Source organism: Taudactylus pleione, unplaced genomic scaffold (genome assembly GCF_031769625.1).
Source record: "Taudactylus pleione unplaced genomic scaffold, aTauple2 ptg000076l, whole genome shotgun sequence".
Taxonomy (NCBI): domain Eukaryota; kingdom Metazoa; phylum Chordata; class Amphibia; order Anura; family Myobatrachidae; genus Taudactylus; species Taudactylus pleione.
This window is the reverse complement of record NW_028284478.1, coordinates 660,045-680,472: the sequence shown is the minus strand read 5'-3', so window position 1 is coordinate 680,472 and position 20,428 is coordinate 660,045. Positions and strand designations below refer to the sequence as shown.

General features: G+C 40.9%; 2 protein-coding genes across 3 annotated transcripts in view; one reads left to right on the top strand and one right to left on the bottom strand.

The window, feature by feature from the left end:
• Positions 1-20,428, bottom strand: part of LOC148532448 (uncharacterized) — a 163,235-nt gene that overhangs the window by 44,892 nt on the left and 97,915 nt on the right. The window lies entirely within an intron of this gene.
• LOC148532449 (uncharacterized) overlaps positions 1-20,428 on the top strand; it is an 88,640-nt gene that overhangs the window by 16,303 nt on the left and 51,909 nt on the right. The window contains exons 6-7 of the mRNA XM_088467817.1: positions 389-595; positions 1,887-2,675. Coding sequence (XP_088323943.1) covers positions 389-595; positions 1,887-2,675 — 996 coding nt within the window. The remainder of the gene's footprint in view (positions 1-388; positions 596-1,886; positions 2,676-20,428) is intronic.

Sequence of the window (20,428 nt, the reverse complement as noted above, 5' to 3'; positions counted from 1 at the left end):
GAAGAGACGTATGTGACTGATATGAAGGCAGAAGATACAGAGGGAGAAGAAGAGACGTATGTGACTGATATGAAGGCAGAAGATACAGAGGGAGAAGAAGAGACGTATGTGACTGATATGAAGGCAGAAGATATAGAGGGTGAAGAAGAGACGTATGTGACTAATATGAAGGCAGAAGATACAGAGGGAGAAGAAGAGACGTATGTGACTGATATGAAGGCAGAAGATACAGAGGGAGAAGAAGAGACGTATGTGACTGATATGAAGGCAGAAGATACAGAGGGAGAAGAAGAGACGTATGTGACTGATATGAAGGCAGAAGATACAGAGGGAGAAGAAGAGACGTATGTGACTGATATGAAGGCAGAAGATATAGAGGGTGAAGAAGAGACGTATGTGACTGATATGAATGCAGGAGATATAGAGGGAGAAGAAGAGACGTATGTGACTGATATGAAGGCAGAAGATATTGATGGAGAAGAAGAGATGTATGTGACTGATATGAAGGCAGAAGATATAGCTGGAGAAGAAGAGACGTATGTGAGGAGTGATGAGCAGTGTAAGGAGGAAGAATTCCCTACAGATATCAGCACAGGTGAGTTATAAACACTTACAACATATTCTCCTTGCTCAGTCACTACATCAATGTACAAGCTTATGAGGGAATTGTATCTGCACAGTGGGGCAGTCAGGTGCCATCAGCCCCTATTTTTCTCATGCTCTCCCCCCTCACATATCACTGTGTGTTACCAGCCCAGAGATCTGACCAGTCTCCTCCCCACAATCTCTGGTGTATCTCATACATCAGGAGCCATCAGCCCCTATTATACTCCTGCTCTCCCCCCTCACACCAGCCCAGAGATCTGATCATTCTCCTCCCTGCACTATAAAACCATATACTCCCACATCACAACAAACTCCATGTATACACACATACACAAGCTATGTGCAAGTACACACTAATTATTGCACAGTCCTTCCACCAATGCTTGTCTACAATGAATGATTCAACCTATATTAGTACTGTCTGTGTGACGCTTTGGAGAGAGGTGGTGAGTCTGAGAGAGTGTTCCAGAGTTCCAGCGATGGGGAGCAGCTCAGGCAAAGTCTTAGAGGCAGGAGTGGGAGGATATAATGATTTGGGCGGAGAGGCGCCAGGTATTGGCAGAGCAAAGTAGGTGATGAGAGTGAGGAGGGAGATGTAGAAAGAGATGAAAAGGGGGATATGTATGGTGGCTTCATAGGAGATTGTGAGGAGTTTGAATGTTTTCTGATGGGGATGGGGAGCCAGTGTAGGACCTGTAGTAGAGGGGAGGCAGAAGTAGTAATTTGGAGATGTGCCAGGCAGAAGCATTGAGTACAGATTTCAGTGGAGAGAAATGAGTATTGAGGAGGCCACATAGGAGGAGGTTACATTAGCCCTGTTTAGAGATGAACAGTGAGTGGAAGAGGGTGTTATGGTGCGTACACATGGTACGAACAGTCAACGATAATGATATCGCTGGCTGATCGTCCTGCACCTTCCCGATGTGCTAAATGATCGTTATTGTTCATCCAGCACACCACCAACCCACCAACGACAGGCCAGCAATCTGCGATCAATGATCGTGGGTCCTTATGTGACCTTGTCGATATCAACCAGGTTGCCAGCAAGTATGGACAATATCGTTATCGTCCATACGTGCCCGCGCATCACTAGTCGTTTGGGGGTTAGAAGAGATGGTGAGGTTGTCGATGGATAATAAAATTGAGGGAGCTGAGGGGACTCCAGATGGTGGGAAGACGATCAGCTCAGTCTTATACATGTTAAGTTTAAGAGAGCGCAGAGACATCCAAGAACATTTGCTCTCAGTGTAAATTGTTCATTCTTATACATTTGTTTCCAGTAGATGGACGCACAAGCAGGAATACCTCGCAGGGAGATCTCATCGTGTCACCAGATTTTAAAATAGAAGATAAGAACATCAGACAAGATTGTCCAGGAGAAACTCCAATTACCCTAAATATACAACCAGCACTTCACAGTGCAGATATATCATCTGGTCCCTCTAATCATGAGGAACGTTCTCCTGATAATTCAGATCTTGCTACACACAGTACAGCTCATATAGGTAATAGAATGTTATCTAAATCTGGTAAAAGTTCTATACGTCGGTCAGTTTCTGTTGGACATCAGAAAACTCACACAGGTGAGAGGCCATTTCCATGTTCTGAGTGTGGGAAATGTTTTATACTGAAATCACATCTTGTTACACATCAGAGACGTCACACAGGTGAGAAGCCATTTCCATGTACTGAGTGTGGGAAATGTTTTACAGTCAAAACTGATCTTGTTACACATCAGAGAACTCACACAGGTGTTAAGTCATTTTCATGTTCTGAGTGTGGAAAATGTTTTACATATAAATTTAATCTTGTTGCCCATGAGAGAACTCATACAGGTGAGAAGCCATTTCTATGCTCTGAGTGTGGAAAATGCTTTACCCAGAAATCTGTTTGTAATAGACATCAGATGATACACACTGGTGAGAAGCCGTTTAGTTGCTCTGAGTGTGGGAAATGTTTTTCATATAAAGCAGCTCTTGTTATACATCAGAGACGTCACACAGGTGAGAAACCATTTCCATGTCCTGAGTGTTGGAAATGTTTTACACAGAACTCTGATCTTGTTACACATCAGAGATGTCACACAGGAAGGAAACCATTTCCATGCTCTGAGTGTGGGAAATGTTTTACACGAAAAACGAACCTTGTTAGACATCAGATGTCACACATGAGAAAAGTATTTCAATGAGCTGATACAAAACAGGGTTTTAGTAACACTCCAGTCCAGTCACACAGTATTTTAAGTTCTACATCCGCAGATAATTGGGATGTGTGTCATCAATATAAAGAGAGGGGGGATGTACAACGATAGAGATATCTCAACAACAATAAATAATATAGGGCTTGGTAACGATGCATTAAAATATATAATATCTACTATGAATACACCCAGGGGATATATATATATATATATATATCCCCAGTATCCGAATATACCGTAATATGTTACATGTGATTCTCATTATACCTAAATCTAAGCTCTTCTTATTCTATATATTTGCAGAATAAGCCTACAATAGGGATTTAGGATGAATAATTTGCTTAGATATGTATATATTATATCTACCCTTATTAGTGTAATTGGGCGCGATTATATCATGTGACTCACTAGTGGACACTATCGCACGTTATTACTAATATTATCAACATTATAACTATACAATATATGGTAATAATGTGTTTATAATGTGACCTAGATCCCAGTAACACTGCCGCTATACAGATCACTAATCCATTATCTTACTATATCATATATGTTATTTATACCTTTTTGTGTTATATAACTTAGGAGAATCGCTATGATATATATATATATTTCTACTTCAGGGTCCATAGGGGGTCCACAGGGTTGACCTTGGGGTTATAGCTGGATCAGGATCCATGGGCACCACACAGTTAAGCTTTTAGCTCACAGGATGCACTTGGGTCCTCCCCTATACCCCGCCCCCGAGCCACAGGCACCTCAGTGTAAGTTGGTGCCCGGCCGGAGTCGGTCACCACGCAGGGGGGCTGCAGGAGCAGCCCCCAGAAGCTTTTTATTTTAAGTTAGATTTTATTTATTTTAATCTCTTTTTACTACAGACGGTAGCGAAGGGCTGTCTATACAGACGCCCACGCTGCCGCTCTGATCCCCGACTGGCGCCGCGACGCCAGTACTGATCTGGGGATCGCGGCGGGAGGACAGAGTCCGTACTAGCCGGACTCTGTCTACCTCCCAGGACTGCTGCCGGAGTCGCCGGGGATTCAGGTAAGCTGCGCGTCGCTGGCTAGCGGCGGCGCGCGGAATGCCTTAAAATGCAGTCCTTTAGCCTCCGGTCCTGGGGAAAGACCGGAGGCTGCTGGCAGTGGCGGCGGCCCCCCCCCATAACCCGTGGGACCACTAGACCACCAGGGATAACAGGCAAACCAGGGGAGGAAGCCTTCCCTGTTCAGCGGCTCCTCCCCTCAGCTCAGCGCGCCTTTCAGCACGCAGTCTGGCGTCACTGAGCTGCAGTTACACGGCCACTCCTCCTCTGAGGTCTCTGGGGGCCATTTTCTCACAGTGGCAACGCAGATCTCAGGGAGCACGCGGACCGGTCCCCCTGTGTACCTCTCCACTGATTTAAGGACAGCGTACACAGCACTATAGCCCTCCCAGACACTGAATCTGGGAGGTTGTAGTGGAAAGGTGCAGTGAGTATAACTTCTCTGCATGGTATGTGACTTTTGCTAGTGCTGCCTGTCTGTGCTTATTTTCCGCTTACTGTCAGCTTATACCTGTCCCTTTACTTCTCCTATGAGCCCTACAGGTGTGTGGGGGAAGGGTGTTTCTACTGACCTCACTTATATAGATCACGTATTTGTGAGGTTCGTCAGATACAGTTGTGTGCGACAGTGCCATATTGTGGGCTGTTGTTCAACACACCGGTGAGTGCGTTTACTTCTGCCCTGTTGCCAGATATATAATATATTCTGTCATGTCAGACGAGGAGGTTGAGCGCTCAGTGGCTCCGGCGTTGGCCTCCTGCGGACGCTGTTCTGCAGGAGTGAATAGGGAGGATTTGTCACAGGATGGCCTGTGTAGTCGGTGCCAGGTGGCTCCTGGCCCATCCAGACCTTCTGTGACACAGGAACCACAGTGGGAGATGTTTTCTCAAGTGCTGGTGTCTATTGCGGACCGTCTGTCGGTCCCGACTGCTCTCCCTACTAGGGCGTTACCCCAGCCGACCATCCCCCTTTCCCCGGGTGTCCCGCAGTTATTGCGGAGTCCTCCTGGGTCTCAGTCTGTGGGTCCCTATGCGGGGTTGCCTATGTATATACAGGCTTCCCCTGTGCCGCAGCAGCCTGTGGTACCTTTGCAGGCCCCTATGGCGACTCCTCCACGCCTGGGTGGATGTGCTCTCCAACTCCGTGCAAAATTTGGCAGCATCATGAAGATTATGGCGGTCATGGACGCACATCTTCGGAACCAGAATGTACGGCCGTATCTGGATGACCTCCTGTTGCTAGCGAGCTCCCCAGAGGTACTGCTTCAACATCTCCACCTGACGATCGCTTGCCTGCAAGCACACGGGTGGTTGATAAATTGGAAAAAGTCCTCCCTGATTCCATCACAGCAGATGGTTCATTTGGGAGCCCTGCTGGATTCGCATCAGCAAAGGATTTTTCTGACTCCGGAGAAGGTCGCCTGAGCAGTCGCCGCCTGTCGGTCCATTCGGCTATGAGAGTTCTGAGGTCCATGGTGTCGACATTCGACATGGTGGAATTTGCCCAGTTCCATTCCCGGCCCCTGCAGGGGTTGATTTTATCGGAATGGAACGGGTTACCTCACCGGATCCGCTCTCAGGTGCTGGTGTTGTCTCCGGAGGTTCGGCAATCTTTGGCTTGGTGGCTTCAGACAGCTCATCTGGTCGAGGGTTGCCCCTTTTGGATCCCGGACTGGGTGCTGCTCACAACAGATGCCAGTCTCCGGGGTTGGGGGGCAGTGACCGGTTCATTGTCTCTCCAGGGTCGTTGGTCTGCGGAAGAAGCACTTCTCCCCATCAACATCCTGGAACTGCGGGCAGTATACAGGGCCCTGCAGTTGTCCGGTCCCGCTCTTCACGGAAGGGCGGTACAGGTGCAGTCCGACAACGCCACCACGGTGGCGTATATCAACCACCAAGGAGGAACTCGCAGTCAGGCAGCGATGTCGGAGGTGTCTCGCATCCTGACTTGGGCGGAGTGTCACTGTCACATTCCAGCGATCTCGGCGGTCTTCATCCCCGGAGTCCTCAATTGGGAAGCGGACTTCCTCAGCCGTCATGACGTGCATCCCGGGGAATGGTCGCTTCACCCAGAGGTATTTCAGCTACTCGTGGACAGGTGGGGACTGCCGGAGCTGGACTTGATGGCCTCCCGTCACAATCACAAGTTGCCCGTTTACGGGTCAAGGACAAGAGACGCAGGCGCAAGTCTGGTGGACGCGCTGTCGGTGAAATGGACGTTTCACCTGGCGTATGTTTCCTCCGATATCCCTACTTCCTCGGTTTCTGCGGAAATTCAAGCAGGACGGCGGCATGCTCGTGCTGGTAGCTCCGGCGTGGCCCAGACGGCCTTGGTACTCCGATCTCAGGAGCCTCTCCATCGACGCGACGTACCTTCTTCCTCAGCGTCGGGACCTGTTGTCTCAAGGGCCCTGCCTTTACCTGGATCTGGGTCGGCTGTCTTTGATGGCGTGGCTCTTGAGACAGCCGTCTTGAGGTCTCGGGGCTTCTCCAGTTCGGTTATTGGTGCCATGCTCAGGGCATGCAAGCCTGCTTCAGCACGGATTTATCACAGGGTGTGGCACACTTACTTTCAGTAGTGTGAGTCCAGACATTATGATCCTCAGGTGTTCCGAGTTTCTAGGATCTTGGAATTTCTTCAATCAGGATTGGACCTCGGCTTACGCCTTGCATCTCTGAAGGTTCATGTGTCCGCCTTGTCCGTGTGGTTTCAACGGCGGATTGCAATACTACCGGATGTTCACACCTTTTTCCAAGGTGTTCTCAGGATCCAGCCTCCCGTGGCTCCTTGGGACTTGGTGGTTCTACGGGTCCTGCAGGGTCCTCCGTTTGAGCCTCTTGAGTCGGTGGAGCTCAAGTGGCTGACATTTAAGACTGTTTTTTTCCTGTCGCCCTCCTTTTTTGATTTTTCACCAGGACAGAGCGGTGCTCCGCACTCGTCCTGAGTTTTTGCCCTAAGTGGTCTCGAAGTTCCACATTAATCAGGAACTTGTTGTGCCAGCTTTTCAGTCCCCTGATCTTTCAGCTGGTGAGACTTCCTTAGATGTTGTCCGGGCGCTTAGAATCTATGTGGACCGGACAGCTTCGGTTAGGAGGTCTGATACCTTGTTTATCCTCTTTGGTTTTCACAAGAGGGGTTGGCCTGCCAACAAACAAATGTTAGCCCGTTGGCTTCGTTCTGTTATTTGTGAGGCTTATGCACAGGAGGGTTTACCTGTGCCAGTCTCTGTTAAGGCTCATTCCACTCGTTCTGTGGGTCCTTCTTGGGCTGCTAGACGTGGCGCTTCTGCTGTTCAGCTGTGTAAGGCGGCCACTTGGTCTTCAATTCAAACGTTTTTGAGGTTCTATGCGTTTGACACCTTCGTCTCTCAGGATGCATCCTTCGGGCGCAGGATTCTCCTTTCTGCTCAGGAGCGTCCCCGCCCTTAGTTGAACTGCTTTGGGACATCCCCAAGGTCAACCCTGTGGACCCCCTATGGACCCTGAAGTAGAAAACAAGAGATATGTTAAGAACTTACCTTTGTTATCTGTTTCTACGAAGTCCATAGGGTCCACAGGGCGCCTGCCCTGACGCACCTGGCTTCAAATGGGCTGTGTGGCTGGTCACCGGTTTTCCGTCTCCCATTTCTGTGAGTATGGTTTCTTGTGTGTTCCAGTCTTCCTTCTCTCTGTTCCATATTCTCCTCCGGCCTAGGCTGCTTACCAACTGAGGTGCCTATGGCTCGGGGGCGGGGTATAGGGGAGGACCCAAGTGCATCCTGGGAGCTAAAAGCTTAACTGTGTGGTGCCCCTGGATCCTGATCCAGCTATAACCCCAAGGTCAACCCTGTGGACCCTATGGACTTCGTAGAAACAGAGATAACAAAGGTAAGTTCTTACCATATCTCTTGTTATATATGTATAACATGTGACCTAGGTCCCAGTGACGCTGCCGCTATACAGATCACTAATACGTTATCTTACTATATCATGTATGTTATTTATACCTTATTGTGTTATAACTTAGGGGAATCGCTATGATATATATATATATATATATATATATACTCCAACCAATGGCGGCACTCCGGATAACAAACAATGCGGACACTTAGCTGGTTTCAGCGACGTTTCAGCGCCTTTAATCAGCGCTTTTATCAAGCATATAACATTTAATGATTGGGATTGGTCAGCTCTATCACGTGACATTATTCACATGCTATCTGCCCGGAGACTTGTATTTGTATATTGTCACCATGACAACTCTTGCTCATTGTTACTGGTGTAACCGGTCACGTGACTGCGGTTTACCATGTGACCGGGTGGAACAAATCATCCATTCCTCTTACTGTTTTTTTTTACATAGATCTCCATGATTGGTCCATTCTGGTCATGTGTGTGCTTATATCACATGACCGGGTGGATCTGATTATCCAGACTCCCTCTCTAGTTCATTCTGCAGAGACTGACACGATTGGTCCATTTCGATCACGTGCCATTGTATACATCATGTGACGCAGACTCAGGATCGGCTGCATTAATTGGTAAATGGAACTTTTTATTCTTAGGGTTTATATTGTTTTTACAAACTCTTGCTGATTATACATTAGGTAATGATTGCTTTCTATGTAATATACTTATTATTCTTACATATGGCATGGCTAATTATGGTTCCCCCCTGATGCTTGTTTGATTTGCTCCTTGGGTATATAAGGCAGCCATATTATACACGCTACTGAAGAGGTTGTGGGTCTAATTCCAAGACGAAATGCGTTAGTCACTTTCTACACTGGTCATGTTTGGGCCACTTGTCCTTCCTTATCTGGACCAGGAGTGAAAGCAGGAATGTTGGGACATCCAGCGATTACACCGGCCAGCCATCACCCACTGCGAGCTTTCCTGCTAAAGACTGGACGGGCTTCTATCACAGCAACCTGGTAATATAACTATCTGCCAACTGGCCATTACCCGGATGCACCAAACTTCTTTCCATTACCTATTAGCTTGTGACGTTACCATTTACATCTGGTTCTCTATTTACTATTATTGGTGCCCACTTATTTGTAATCAGAATTAGCCTGAATATCAGTGACCTGTGTTTTATATGATTTATGTGTATAATGTTTGTCATTTCTATCATTGATTTTTTTCATATTAAATACTGTACATTTCATTTATAATGCATCTTTATTAAGCCTCATGTGAATTAATTATTGTTTTTAGATTTCCCTAGCGCTGTACAACCCTCCTCTTTGTATAATGTGTTATATCTTATTGGAGGATGACCCCCATCTGTGTATAGCTGCTATATAACTCCTCATACATCACCTATCAGATCTAATCTTTCCTAATCCTCCATGTGTCAGTAATATAAAACTGGGATAGATCACTCGGGTGACACTTAAGGAGCGTACACACTAGACGATATGCTCCCTGAGCGATGTCGTCTAGTGTGTCCCCGGCAGGCTGTGCTCAATGTCGTTCATGAAATTGAGCACACCCGCTGAAAGATATCGTTCAGCGCCGGGCTCTCTCCACCATTCCATAACATGCAGCAGGTTGGCCTGCATGTTAACCCGATGAACGATAATGACGAACGAACGACGGGAATGCGCATCGCCGTTATCGTTAATCATTTTTGTGTTAAAAATGGATGATAAAGTGGATGACTTAACGATATCGTTATTGTTCAGTCGTCCACTTTAATCGCCCATTGTGTATGTGCCTTTGTAGTATTGTCTTTATTCTATTAGATATCGGCACCACTCTCCACAGTAATAACAGACCACGTCATTATTATATAGGGGATACATTTTATATATATCAGTCATACACAGAGAAGATAGATACATTATTATTCTATCAGATATCAGCACCACTCTCCACAGTAATAACAGACCACGTCATTATTATATAGGGGATACATTTTATGTATATCAGTCATACACGGAGAAGATAAATACATTATTATTCTATTAGATATCAGCACCACTCTGCAGTAATAACAGACCACGTCGTTGTTATATAGGGGATACATTTTATGTATATCAGTCATACACAGAGAAGATAAATACATTATTATACTATTAGATATCAGCACCACTCTCCACAGTAATAACAGACCACGTCGTTGTTATATAGGGGATACATTTTATGTATATCAGTCATACACGGAGAAGATAAATACATTATTATACTATTAGATATCAGCACCACTCTCTGCAGTAATAACAGACCACGTCGTTGTTATATAGGGGATACATTTTATGTATATCAGTCATACACAGAGAAGATAAATACATTATTATACTATTAGATATCAGCACCACTCTCTGCAGTAATAACAGACCACGTCATTGTTATATAGAGGATACATTTTATGTATATCAGTCATACACAGAGAAGATAAATACATTATTATACTATTAGATATCAGCACCACTCTCTGCAGTAATAACAGACCATGTCGTTGTTATATAGGGGATACATATTATGTATATCAGTCATACACGGAGAAGATAAATACATTATTAGTCTATTAGATATCGGCACCACTCTCTGCAATAATAACAGACCACGTCGTTGTTATATAGGGGATACATTTTATGTATATCAGTCATACACAGAGAAGATAAATACATTATTATACTATTAGATATCAGCACCACTCTCTGCAGTAATAACAGACCACGTCGTTGTTATATAGGGGATACATTTTATGTATATCAGTCATACACGGAGAAGATAAATACATTATTAGTCTATTAGATATCGGCACCACTCTCTGCAATAATAACAGACCACGTCGTTGTTATATAGGGGATACATTTTATGTATATCAATCATACACGGAGAAGATAAATACATTATTAGTCTATTAGATATCGGCACCACTCTCTGCAGTAATAACACACCACGTCGTTGTTATATAGGGGATACATTTTATGTATATCAGTCATACACAGAGAAGATAAATACATTATTATACTATTAGATATCAGCACCACTCTCTGCAGTAATAACAGACCACGTCATTGTTATATAGGGGATACATTTTATGTATATCAGTCACACACAGAGAAGATAAAATACATTATTATACTATTAGATATCAGCACCACTCTCTGCAGTAATAACAGACCACGTCGTTGTTATATAGGGGATACATTATATGTATATCAGTCATACACAGAGAAGATAAATACATTATTATACTATTAGATATCAGCACCACTCTCTGCAGAAATAACAGACCACCTCATTGTTATATAGGGGATATATTTTATGTATATCAGTCATACACAGAGAAGATAAATACATTATTATACTATTAGATATCAGCACCACTCTCTGCAGTAATAACAGACCACGTCGTTGTTATATAGGGGATACATTTTATGTATATCAGTCATACACGGAGAAGATAAATACATTATTATACTATTAGATATCAGCACCACTCTCTGCAGAAATAACAGACCACGTCATTGTTATATAGAGGATACATTTTATGTATATCAGTCATACACAGAGAAGATAAATACATTATTATACTATTAGATATTAGCACCACTCTCTGCAGTAATAACAGACCACGTCATTGTTATATAGGAGATACATTTTATGTATATCAGTCATACACAGAGAAGATAAATACATTATTATACTATTATATATCAGCACCACTCTCTGCAGTAATAACAGACCACGTCGTTGTTATATAGGGGATACATATTATGTATATCAGTCATACACAGAGAAGATAAATACATTATTATACTATTATATATCAGCACCACTCTCTGCAGTAATAACAGACCACGTCATTGTTATATAGGGGATACATTTTATGTATATCAGTCATACAGAGAGAAGATATAATACATTATTATACTATTAGATATCAGCACCACTCTCTGCAGTAATAACAGACCACGTCATTGTTATATAGAGGATACATTTTATGTATATCAGTCATACACAGAGAAGATAAATACATTATTATACTATTATATATCAGCACCACTCTCTGCAGTAATAACAGACCACGTTGTTGTTATATAGGGGATACATATTATGTATATCAGTCATACACAGAGAAGATAAATACATTATTATACTATTAGATATCAGCACCACTCTCTGCAGTAATAACAGACCACGTCATTGTTATATAGGGGATACATTTTATATATATCAGTCATACACAGAGAAGATAAATACATTATTATACTATTAGATATCAGCACCACTCTCTGCAGTAATAACAGACCACGTCGTTGTTATATAGGGGATACATTTTATATATATCAGTCATACACAGAGAAGATAAATACATTATTATACTATTAGATATCAGCACCACTCTCTGCAGTAATAACAGACCTCGTCGTTGTTATATAGGGGATACATTTTATGTATATCAGTCATACATAGAGAAGATAAATACATTATTATACTATTATATATCAGCACCACTCTCTGCAGTAATAACAGACCACGTCATTGTTATATAGGGGATACATTTTATGTATATCAGTCATACACAGAGAAGATAAATACATTATTATACTATTAGATATCAGCACCACTCTCTGCAGTAATAACAGACCACGTCATTGTTATATAGGGGATACATTTTATGTATATCAGTCATACACAGAGAAGATAAATACATTATTATACTATTAGATATCAGCACCACTCTCTGCAGTAATAACAGACCACGTCATTGTTATATAGGGGATACATTTTATGTATATCAGTCATACACAGAGAAGATAAATACATTATTATACTAATAGATTTCAGCACCACTCTCTGCAGTAATAACAGACCACGTCATTGTTATATAGAGGATACATTTTATGTATATCAGTCATACACAGAGAAGATAAATACATTATTATACTATTATATATCAGCACCACTCTCTGCAGTAATAACAGACCACGTCGTTGTTATATAGGGGATACATTTTATGTATATCAGTCATACACAGAGAAGATAAATACATTATTATACTATTATATATCAGCACCACTCTCTGCAGCAATAACAGACCACGTCATTGTTATATAGAGGATACATTTTATGTATATCAGTCATACACATAGAAGATAAATACATTATTAGTCTATTAGATATCAGCACCACTCTCTGCAGTAATAACAGACCACGTCGTTGTTATATAGAGGATACATTTTATGTATATCAGTCATACACATAGAAGATAAATACATTATTAGTCTATTAGATATCAGCACCACTCTCTGCAGTAATAACAGACCACGTCGTTGTTATATAGAGGATACATTTTAGGTATATCAGTCATACACAGAGAAGATAAATACATTATTATACTATTAGATATCAGCACCACTCTCCGCAGTAATAACAGATCACGTCGTTGTTATATAGGGGATACATTTTATGTATATCAGTCATACACAGAGAAGATAAATACATTATTATACTATTAGATATCAGCACCACTCTCTGCAGTAATAACAGACCACATCATTGTTATATAGGGGATACATGTTATGTATATCAGTCATACACAGAGAAGATAAATACATTATTATACTATTAGATATCAGCACCACTCTCTGCAGTAATAACAGACCACGTCATTGTTATATAGGGGATACATTTTATGTATATCAGTCATACACAGAGAAGATAAATACATTATTATACTATTAGATATCAGCACCACTCTGCAGTAATAACAGACCACGTCGTTGTTATATAGGGGATACATATTATGTATATCAGTCATACACAAAGAAGATAAATACATTATTATACTATTAGATATCAGCACCACTCTCTGCAGTAATAACAGACCACGTCATTGTTATATAGGGGATACATTTTATGTATATCAGTCATACACAGAGAAGATAAATACATTATTATACTATTAGATATCGGCACCACTCTCTGCAGTAATAACAGGCCACGTCATTGTTATATAGGGGATACATTTTATGTATATCAGTCATACACAGAGAAGATAAATACATTATTATACTATTAGATATCAGCACCACTCTGCAGTAATAACAGACCACGTCGTTGTTATATAGGGGATACATATTATGTATATCAGTCATACACAAAGAAGATAAATACATTATTATACTATTAGATATCAGCACCACTCTCTGCAGTAATAACAGACCACGTCATTGTTATATAGGGGATACATTTTATGTATATCAGTCATACACAGAGAAGATAAATACATTATTATTCTATTAGATATCAGCACCACTCTCTGCAGTAATAACAGACCACGTCATTGTTATATAGGGGATACATATTATGTATATCAGTCATACACAGAGAAGATAAATACATTATTATTCTATTAGATATCAGCACCACTCTCTGCAGTAATAACAGACCACGTCATTGTTATATAGAGGATACATTTTATGTATATCAGTCATACACAGAGAAGATAAATACATTATTATTCTATTAGATATCAGCACCACTCTCTGCAGTAATAACAGACCACGTCATTATTATATAGGGGATACATTTTATATATATATATCAGTCATACACAGAGAAGAAAAATACATTATTATTCTATTAGATATCAGCACCACTCTCTGCAGTAATAACAGACCACGTCATTGTTATATAGAGGATACAGTTTATGTATATCAGTCATACACAGAGAAGATAAATACATTATTATACTATTAGATATCAGCACCACTCTCTGCAGTAATAACAGACCACGTCATTGTTATATAGGGGATACATTTTATATATATATATCAGTCATACACAGAGAAGAAAAATACATTATTATTCTATTAGATATCAGCACCACTCTCTGCAGTAATAACAGACCACGTCATTGTTATATAGAGGATACATTTTATGTATATCAGTCATACACAGAGAAGATAAATACATTATTATACTATTAGATATCAGCACCACTCTCTGCAGTAATAACAGACCACGTCATTGTTATATAGGGGATACATTTTATGTATATCAGTCATACACAGAGAAGATAAATACATTATTATACTATTAGATATCAGCCCCACTCTCTGCAGTAATAACAGACCACGTCATTGTTATATAGAGGATACATTTTATGTATATCAGTCATACACAGAGAAGATAAATACATTATTATACTATTATATATCATCACCACTCTCTGCAGTAATAACAGACCACGTCATTGTTATATAGGGGATACATATTATGTATATCAGTCATACACAGAGAAGATAAATACATTATTATACTATTAGATATCAGCACCACTCTCTGCAGTAATAACAGACCACGTCATTGTTATATAGGGGATACATTTTATGTATATCAGTCATACACAGAGAAGATAAATACATTATTATACTATTAGATATCAGCACCACTCTCTGCAGTAATAACAGACCACATCATTGTTATATAGGGGATACATTTTATGTATATCAGTCATACACGGAGAAGATAAATACATAATTATACTATTAGATATCAGCACCACTCTCTGCAGTAATAACAGACCACGTCGTTGTTATATAGGGGATACATTTTATGTATATCAGTCATACACAGAGAAGATAAATACATTATTATACTATTAGATATCAGTACCACTCTCTGCAGTAATAACAGACCACATCATTGTTATATAGGGGATACATTTTATGTATATCAGTCATACACAGAGAAGATAAATACATTATTATACTATTATATATCAGCACCACTCTCTGCAGTAATAACAGACCACGTCGTTGTTATTTAGAGGATACATTTTATGTATATCAGTCATACACAGAGAAGATAAATACATTATTATACTATTAGATATCAGCACCACTCTCTGCAGTAATAACAGACCACGTCGTTGTTATATAGAGGATACATATTATGTATATCAGTCATACACAGAGAAGATAAATACATTATTATACTATTAGATATCAGCACCACTCTCTGCAGTAATAACAGACCACGTCATTGTTATATAGGGGATATATATTATGTATATCAGTCATACACAGAGAAGATAAATACATTATTATACTATTAGATATCAGCACCACTCTCTGCAGTAATAACAGACCACGTCATTGTTATATAGGGGATATATATTATGTATATCAGTCATACACAGAGAAGATAAATACATTATTATACTATTAGATATCAGCACCACTCTCTGCAGTAATAACAGACCATGTCGTTGTTATATAGGAGATACATATTATGTATATCAGTCATACACAGAGAAGATAAATACATTATTATACTATTAGATATCAGCCCCACTCTCTGCAGTAATAACAGACCACGTCGTTGTTATATAGGAGATACATTTTATGTATATCAGTCATACACAGAGAAGATAAATACATTATTATACTATTAGATATCAGCACCACTCTCTGCAGTAATAACAGACCACATCATTGTTATATAGGGGATACATTTTATGTATATCAGTCATACACAGAGAAGATAAATACATTATTATACTATTAGATATCAGCACCACTCTCCGCAGTAATAACAGACCACGTCATTGTTATATAGAGGATACATTTTATGTATATCAGTCATACACAGAGAAGATAAATACATTATACTATTATATATCAGCACCATTCTCTGCAGTAATAACAGACCACGTCGTTGTTATATAGAGGATACATATTATGTATATCAGTCATACACAGAGAAGATAAATACATTATTATACTATTAGATATCAGCACCACTCTCTGCAGTAATAACAGACCACGTCATTATTATATAGGGGATACATATTATGTATATCAGTCATACACAGAGAAGATAAATACATTATTATACTATTAGATATCATCACCACTCTCTGCAGTAATAACAGATCACGTCATTGTTATATAGGGGATACATTTTATGTATATCAGTCATACACAGAGAAGATAAATACATTATTATACTATTAGATATCAGCACCAATCTCTGCAGTAATAACAGACCACGTTGTTGTTATATAGAGGATACATTTTATGTATATCAGTCATACACAGAGAAGATAAATACATTATTATACTATTAGATATCAGCACCAGTCTCTGCAGTAATAACAGACCACGTCATTGTTATATAGGGGATACATTTTATGTATATCAGTCATACACAGAGAAGATAAATACATTATTATACTATTAGATATCAGCACCACTCTCTGCAGTAATAACAGACCACGTCATTGTTATATAGGGGATACTTATTATGTATATCAGTCATACACGGAGAAGATAAATACATTATTATACTATTAGATATCAGCACCACTCTCTGCAGTAATAACAGACCACGTTGTTATATAGGAGATACATATTATGTATATCAGTCATACACAGAGAAGATAAATACATTATTATACTATTAGATATCAGCCCCACTCTCTGCAGTAATAACAGACCACGTCGTTGTTATATAGGGGATACATTTTATGTATATCTGTCATATACAGAGAAGATATATACATTATTATACTATTAGATATCAGCACCACTCTCTGCAGTAATAACAGACCACGTCATTGTTATATAGAGGATACATTTTATGTATATCAGTCATACACAGAGAAGATAAATACATTATTATACTATTAGATATCGGCACCACTCTCTGCAGTAATAACAGACCACGTCATTGTTATATAGGATACATTTTATGTATATCAGTCATACACAGAGAAGATAAAATACATTATTATACTATTATATATCAGCACCACTCTCTGCAGTAATAACAGACCACGTCATTGTTATATAGGATACATTTTATGTATATCAGTCATACACAGAGAAGATAAAATACATTATCATTTTTGAAAACAGAGTTTATTATGGAAACTTATGGGTAGAATCCAGCTGTTTGCTACTTTGGGATGGTGGATTTATGGTGATGCACAAACCACAAAGTATTTCATGGAGGTCGTTACAGAAAATAAATAAAAACATTCACTTTTTATCACTTTCTTGCAATTCAATGAAAAATGTTTTTGCCTGTTTTGGGGAGATTATTTTGGCCTCTTTAGGAGAAATAAAGAAACTAATGGTATCTCTAATAAACAAGGTAATAATTGTGTGTGTTCTGTATAAATAATACCAGAGACAATTATTGTCAGCACCACAAATCTACACTACATGGGCCGGGAATAAAGGCCTCAGTGATCTGGCTGCTGTCTCCTAACAACACTACAAGATCCATCCCACAGACCTTCATAGACTATGTGATATAATGTGTATAGTGCTGAAGAGCGGCGCTGCCAAGGTGGTCACTGGTGAGGGTACATAGACTATATGATATAATGTGTATAGTGCTGAAGAGCGGCGCTGTCAAGGTGGTCACTGGTGAGGGTACATAGACTATGTGATATAATGTGTATAGTGCTGAAGAGCGGGGCTGCCAAGGTGGTCACTGTTGAGGGTACATAGACTATGTGATATAATGTGTATAGTGCTGAAGAGCGGCGCTGCCAAGGTGGTCACTGGTGAGGGTACATAGACTATGTGATATAATGTGTATAGTGCTGAAGAGCGGCGCTGCCAAGGTGGTCACTGGTGAGGGTACATAGACTATGTGATATAATGTGTATAGTGCTGAAGAGCGGCGCTGCCAAGGTGGTCACCGGTGAGGGTACATAGACTATGTGATATAATGTGTATAGTGCTGAAGAGCGGCGCTGCCAAGGTGGTCACTGGTGAGGGTACATAGACTATGTGATATAATGTGTATAGTGCTGAAGAGCGGCGCTGCCAAGGTGGTCACTGGTGAGGGTACATAGACTATGTGATATAATGTGTATAGTGCTGAAGAGCGGTGCTGCCAAGGTGGTCACTGGTGAGGGTACATAGACTATGTGATATAATGTGCATAGTGCTGAAGAGCGGTGCTGCCAAGGTGATCACTGGTGAGGGTACATAGACTATGATATAATGTGTATAGTGCTGAAGAGCAGTGCTGCCAAGGTGGTCACTGGTGAGGGTACATAGACTATGTGATATGTGTATAGTGCTGAAGAGCGGTGCTGCCAAGGTGGTCAGTGGTGAGGGTACATAGACTATGTGATATAATGTGTATAGTGCTGCCAAGGAGGTCACTGGTGAGGGTACATAGACTATGTGATATAATGTGTATAGTGCTGCCAAGGTGGTCACTGGTGAGGGTACATAGACTATGTGATATAATGTGTATAGTGCTGCCAAGGTGGTCACTGGTGAGGGTACATAGACTATGTGATATAATGTGTATAGTGCTGAAGAGCGGTGCTGCCAAGGTGGTCACTGGTGAGGGTACATAGACTATGTGATATAATGTGTATAGTGCTGAAGAGCGGCGCTGCCAAGGTGGTCACTGGTGAGGGTACATAGACTATGTGATATAATGTGTATAGTGCTGAAGAGCGGCGCTGCCAAGGTGGTCACCGGTGAGGGTACATAGACTATGTGATATAATGTGTATAGTGCTGAAGAGCGGTGCTGCCAAGGTGGTCACCGGTGAGGGTACATAGACTATGTGATATAATGTGTATAGTGCTGAAGAGCGGCGCTGCCAAGGTGGTCACTGGTGAGGGTACATAGACTATGTGATATAATGTGTATAGTGCTGAAGAGCGTGGCTGCCAAGGTGGTCACTGTTGAGGGTACATAGACTATGTGATATAATGTGTATAGTGCTGAAGAGCGGCGCTGCCAAGGTGGTCACTGGTCAGGGTACATAGACTATGTGATATAATGTGTATAGTGCTGAAGAGCGGCGCTGCCAAGGTGGTCACTGATGAGGGTACATATACTATATGATATAATGTGTATAGTGCTGAAGAGCGGCGCTGTCAAGGTGGTCACTGGTGAGGGTACATAGACTATGTGATATAATGTGTATAGTGCTGAAGAGCGGCGCTGCCAAGGTGGTCACTGGTGAGGGTACATAGACTATGTGATATAATGTGTATAGTGCTGAAGAGCGGTGCTGCCAAGGTGGTCACTGGTGAGGGTACATAGACTATGTGATATAATGTGTATAGTGCTGAAGAGCGGCGCTGCCAAGGTGGTCACTGGTGAGGGTACATAGACTATGTGATATAATGTGTATAGTGCTGAAGAGCGGCGCTGCCAAGGTGGTCACTGGTGAGGGTACATAGACTATGTGATATGTGTATAGTGCTGAAGAGCGGCACTGCCAAGGTGGTCACTGGTGAGGGTACATAGACTATGTGATATAATGTGTATAGTGCTGAAGAGCGGCGCTGCCAAGGTGGTCACTGGTGAGGGTACATAGACTATGTGATATAATGTGTATAGTGCTGAAGAGCGGTGCTGCCAAGGTGGTCACTGGTGAGGGTACATAGACTATGTGATATAATGTGCATAGTGCTGAAGAGCGGTGCTGCCAAGGTGATCACTGGTGAGGGTACATAGACTATGATATAATGTGTATAGTGCTGAAGAGCAGTGCTGCCAAGGTGGTCACTGGTGAGGGTACATAGACTATGTGATATGTGTATAGTGCTGAAGAGCGGTGCTGCCAAGGTGGTCACTGGTGAG